Raw genomic sequence first — 6,000 nt, 5'->3', positions numbered from 1 at the left:
TTTACATAGTGAAACCAGATATCTAAGTTATATTTGAACCATTTTAAGGACCGACTGCTCATCAAAGATCCTCTATAAGACAGGTGTGTTCTGCTGTTTTTAGCATGTATAGCTGGGCAAATATTTTCCATATGACACGGGAGTTCTGTTGTTTTTAGGGATCTCCTGTAAGAACATAGCAAAAGATCATGTATACAACAGGAAGGACCCACTGTTTTTAAATATATACTGCTCGTCAAATATCCCCTGAATGTCAGGAACACTTTGACAAGCATTTTAGCTAATTGTTATGAAAAACAGCAAAGATCCTGTATATGACAGGAAGGCCATGCTGTTTTTAAGAACAGACTGCTCATCAAAGATCCTTTGTAAGACAGGAGTGTTCTACTGTTTTAAGCATATATTGCTGGTGAAATAATATCTATATAATAAAAGGGAGTTCTGCTGTTTTTAAGGATCTACTGCAGAAACATAGTGAAAGATCCTGTGTATAACAGGAAGGAACTGTTGTTTTTAAAGATCTACTGCTTGTCAAAGATCCTCTATATTTCAGCAATACTTTGACAAACATTTTTGCAAATTGTTCCTAAAAACAGAATATATCCTTTATATGCCAGGAACCCTTTGACACACATTTTTGCCAAAAGGTTCTTAAAACACCAAAGACTCTTCATGTGACAGGAAAGCCCTGATGTGTTAAGGATCGACATGCTACGCTAATCGATGTTAACATGCTATTTACCGGCGGTGCTAAAGCAGACATGGCACAGAGATGTATGGATAACCTGCAGATGCATTTGCAACGATAACGTCAACGAAATCACAAAGGTGAGTTTTGTTGATTTTGACTGCCAGCTAATAGATGCTAACATGCTATTTACCGGCGGTGCTAAAGCAGACATGGCACAGAGATGTATGGATAACCTGCAGATGCATTTGCAACTATATTACGTTTCCTCCCACCCACATTTAATGCGAAACAAACACTTACCAATTGACGGATTTAAGTTGCTCCAGTGTCAAAAGATGCGAAAGTCCTGATCGTTTGGTCCGCACATTTTACCGGCGATGCTAACGCAGCTATTCGGCCATGCTATGGCTATGAATAGCGTCAATAGCTTCAGTTTCTTCTTCAATACTTTCATACTCCAACCATCTGTTTCAATACATGCATAATCTGTTGAATCGCTTAAGTCGCTGAAATCAGAGTTTGAATCCGAGCTAATGTCGCTATATCTTGCTGTGGTATTCCCATTGTCTGTTTACATTGGCAGCACTGTGTGACGTCACAGGGAAATGGCCAGTGTCTTCGCAGAGAGCGAAAATAAGGCAATTTAAAGCTTTATTTAGGGATATTCTGAGAAATTTTGAAAAAAACTTCAAAAAATACAAGAAGCCACTGGGAACTGATTTTTATTGTTTTTAACCCTTTTGAAATTGTGATAATGTTCCCCTTTAACTCTGTAATTGAGCAAAAAAGAGGTCACGTTTGAGGCGAAACAGCGGCCCGCTCTGAAAATAGCTTTATTGACGCGAGCGTTTCGCAAAACCCCATCGCTCTAAACTCAGCCCGGTTAAAAATGGCACGAGTGGAGTTATTTAAAAGCCCTATTGGAGAACAAGGGTCAATTGTGCTGCCGCAACCCCTGGAGCAGGCGAAAAGAGGACCTTGGGAGCCGACTCCCGATTGGCCGGCGGCTGAGAAAGGGGCGGTGCCGGTGAATTAGTGATAGACGCTAAAGGCAGACGTCCTGCAGTGATCAAACCCCGGGTGACGTGACAGTGGCTTGTTTGAAGTGATTGTCATGCTCGGCAACACAAAGGCTTACCCCCAGCTTTGGGCCTAATTAGTTCACTTAGGGCCCTTTTATAAAAAAAAAGGGGGACATTGCGAGGAGGAGACGGTAAGAGGAGGACCTGGACCTGTAAATAACAGCCAAACCCAAAGAGAGCTGAAGACTTTTTCGCGCCCGGCTGAGAATGCCACACTTATCTGACTGCAGCTACTTCACCATGCGGGATGCCACCAGAGCTTCGAATGTAAGAGCTGCCGTGTTTTGTGACTTCAGCTCATTTAACCCGACTCCTCAGTACTTTACCTCCTGTTTTCTCGTTTTCAAGCCATGTGTCATTTTTGTACGTAGACAGTTATGACTCACGGGCCACTTCTCGCCACACCTGCCTCGGTCACCCTCCCAACTGTCTCGTCTCAGGTTCAGAACCAACTGGAGACCTCCAAGTTCCACCTCCACCAGAGCCAGAACCAACAGGTCAAGCAGTACCTGACGCTCGGCTCCAAGCTGGCCTCCTCGGCCGTCCCGCCCCCGCCGCATCCCCACGCCCCCATCATGAGGAACGGACACCTGGTGTCCGTCAACGAAGCCGGCAGCGACCCCGACAGCCCCGTCACCCTGATGACCATGGGCGGCCACGACAGTGAGGTAAGGAAGTGAAATTGGCGGCGGCGTGAAGTTGAAACTGCAGTCTGGAGTTTAAAAAAAAACCAAAAAAAAATGATGAGTCGTCTTCCCGCCAATCGCCCTCCCACATTCTTTTATTATGATAACACAAACTGCATCGATAACTTCCTCCTACTCCTTTTCGGACATGCAACGTACGAATCCGCTCGAGTTTCACGACTGCTTTATTTCTTTCTTCCCAGTTCCCGATGGATGACGTCATTGACGGCCTCATCAGTCTTGAATCGGGCTTCAAAGATGGAGGCCTGGATTGCATGGAGTCCAACATGATGATGCAAAACAATGTAAGTAAGCTTCGCCGTCATTGTTTCGCTAAACTGGCTTGTCTCCTTCCAAGGGAGGGTGGGGGTGAGAAAAGATGTGGGGGGTGGGGGGTTCGGGGCCTATCTTTTGAGGTCAGCTTAAGTCGAGAGATGAGTCAAAGTTCATCAGGGCTTAGAAACACTCTTTTTTTCTTTTTTACAAAATCAAACATTTTTTTCCCGGACATTTTGAAGCGTCTAAGCCAGACCTGGGCAATTATTCTGACTCCGAGGGCCAAATTTAGAGAGAAAAAAATATGTCTGGGGGCTGGTACGTCTGTTTTTACGGAAACCGATACAAAACCTCACAATAAAGTCTGATTAAATGCTAAAAATGTTATGGCAAATCGCCTTAAAAAACAGAATGGAATTTTATTTTTTCTATGAATGATAAAACACTGAATATTGACAACGTATGAATGTCACACCTCTCAATCGACATATTTTACAATCAAGCCATTGATTGATACTTTTTTTTATTATTAGTAGATTGCACAGTTCAGTACATATTCCGTAAAATTGACCACTAAATGGTAACACCCCAATAAGTTTTTCAACTTGTTTAAGTCGGGGTCCACGTTAATCGATTCATGGTACAAATATATACTATCAGCATAATACAGTCATCACACAAGTATGTGCATTGAATTATTGACATTATTTACAATCCGGGGGGTGGGATGAGAAGCTTTGGTTGATATCAGTACTTCAGTCAACAATTGCATCAACAGAGAAATGTGGAGATTGAAATAGTGTAGGTCTTTTGAGTCGGGGGGCCAAATTTAGAGAAGAAAAATGTGTGGGGAGCTGGTACATCTATTTTTAGGGAAACCGATACAAAACCTCACAATAAAGTCTGATTAAATGCTAAAAATTTTATGGCAGATCGCCTTAAAAAACAGAATGGAATTTAATTTTTTCTATGAACGATAAAACACTGAATATTGACAACGTATGAATGTCACACCTCTCAATCGACATATTTTACAATCAAGCCATTGATTGATCCTTTTTTTTTTTTTTATTAGTAGATTGCACAGTACAGTACATATTCCGTACAATTGACCACTAAGTGGTAACACCCCAATAAGTTTTTCAACTTGTTTAAGTCGGGGTCCACGTTAATCGATTCATGGTACAAATATATACTATCAGCATAATACAGTCATCACACAAGTATGTACATTGAATTATTTACATTTACAATCCGGGGGGTGGGATGAGGAGCTGTGGTTGATATCAGTACTTCAGTCATCAACAATTGCATCAACAGAGAAATGTGGAGATTGAAACAGTGTAGGTCTTTTGAGTCGGGGGGTGCCAAATTTAGAGAAGAAAAATGTGTGTGGAGCTGGTACATCTATTTTTAAGGAAACCGATACAAAACCTCACAATAAAGTCTGATTAAATGATAAAAATGTTATGGCAAATCGCCTTAAAAAACGGAATGGAATTTTATTTTTTCTATGAACGATAAAACACTGAATATTGACAACGTATGAATGTCACACCTCTCAATCGACATATTTTACAATCAAGCCATTGATTGATCCTTTTTTTTTTATTAGTAGATTGCACAGTTCAGTACATATTCCGTAGAATTGACCACTAAGCGGTAACACCCCAATAAGTTTTTCAACTTGTTTAAGTCGGGGTCCACGTTAATCAATTCATGGTACAAATATATACTATCAACATAATACAGTCATCACACAAGTTAATCATCATAGTATATACATTGAATTATTTACATTATTTACAATCCGGGGGGTGGGATGAGGAGCTTTGGTTGATATCAGTACTTCAGTCATCAACAATTGCATCAACAGAGAAATGTGGACATTGAAACAGTGTAGGTGTTATTTAGTAGGATATGTACAGCCAGCAGAGAACATAGTGAGTTCACATAGCATAAGAACAAGTATATACATTAGAAGTACATTTGAGTTGTTTATAATCCGGGGAGATGGGATGTGAATGGAGGAGGGTATTAGTAAAGGGTTGAAGTTGCCTGGAGGTGTTGTTTTAGAGCGCTTTTGTAGGAATATAGAGATGCACTTACTTTTACACCTTTTAGGAGTGCATTCCACATTGATGTGGCATAGAAAGAGAATGAGTTAAGACCTTTGTTAGATCGGAATCTGGGTTTAACGTGGTTTGTGGAGCTCCCCCTGGTGTTGTGGTTATGGCGGTCATTTACGTTAAGGAAGTAGTTTGACATGTACTTCGGTATCAAGGAGGTGTAGCGGATTTTATAGACTAGGCTCAGTGCAAGTTGTTTGACTCTGTCCTCCACCCTGAGCCAGCCCACTTTGGAGAAGTGGGTTGGATTGAGGTGTGATCTGGGGTGGAGGTCTAAAAGTAACCGGACTAGCTTATTCTGGGATGTTTGGAGTCTAGATTTGAGGGTTTTGGAGGTGCTGGGGTACCAGGAGGTGAACAAACAGTGAAATATGAATGTAAGGGGAAAAAAAAGTATTTAGTCAGCCACCGATTGTGCAAGTTCTCCCACTTAAAATGATGACAGAGGTCTGTAATTTTCATCATAGGTACATTTCAACTGTGAGAGACAGAATGTGAAAAAACAATCCAGGAATTCACATTGTAGGAATTTTAAAGAATTTATTTTTAAATTATGAGGGAAAATTAGTATTTGGTCACTTCAAACAAGGAAGATCTCTGGCTCTCACAGACCTGTAACTTCTTTAAGAATCTCTTCTGTCCTCCACTCGTTCCCTGTATTAATGGCACCTGTTTGAACTTATCTGTATAAAAGACACCTGTCCACAGCCTCAAACAGTCAGACTCCAAACTCCACTATGGCCAAGACCAAAGAGCTGTCGAAGGACACCAGGAAAATAATTGTAGACCTGCACCAAACTAGGAAGAGTGAATCTACAATAGGCAAGCAGCTTGGGGTGAAGAAATCAACTGTGGGAGCAATTATCAGAAAATGGAAGACATACAAGAACGCTGATAATCTCCCTCAATCTGGGGCTCCACGCAAGATCTCATCCCGTGGGGTCAAAATGATCATGAGAACGGTGAGCAAAAATCCCAGACCTCTGTCATCATTTTAAGTGGGAAAACTTGCACAATCTGTGGCCGACTAAATACTTTTTCGCCCCACTGTATATGTGGGGCGGTTTAGCTCGGTTGGTAGAGTGGCCGTGCCAGCAACTTGAGGGTTGCAGGTTCGATTCCCGCTTCTACCATTC

The 6,000-nt window shown here is 41.6% G+C and overlaps 1 protein-coding gene across 5 annotated transcripts in view; it reads left to right on the top strand.

Annotated features, from left to right (window-relative positions):
- The window catches only part of tfec (transcription factor EC), a 146,729-nt gene that overhangs the window by 100,509 nt on the left and 40,220 nt on the right, over nt 1-6,000 (top strand). For 3 of the 5 annotated variants that reach the window (XM_061914247.1, XM_061914246.1, XM_061914248.1), the window contains 2 exons: nt 2,214-2,441; nt 2,663-2,764. In XM_061914247.1, coding sequence (XP_061770231.1) covers nt 2,214-2,441; nt 2,663-2,764 — 330 coding nt within the window. Of the gene's footprint in view, nt 1-1,607; nt 2,041-2,213; nt 2,442-2,662; nt 2,765-6,000 lie in introns of those variants that run through there. The other 2 variants (XM_061914249.1, XM_061914250.1) reach the window with 2 other exon arrangements.

The sequence above is a fragment of the Nerophis ophidion genome, linkage group LG10 (genome assembly GCF_033978795.1).
Source record: "Nerophis ophidion isolate RoL-2023_Sa linkage group LG10, RoL_Noph_v1.0, whole genome shotgun sequence".
Taxonomy (NCBI): domain Eukaryota; kingdom Metazoa; phylum Chordata; class Actinopteri; order Syngnathiformes; family Syngnathidae; genus Nerophis; species Nerophis ophidion.
Note: the sequence above shows the minus strand (reverse complement) of the source record. Positions and strands in the feature narration are given on the sequence as shown.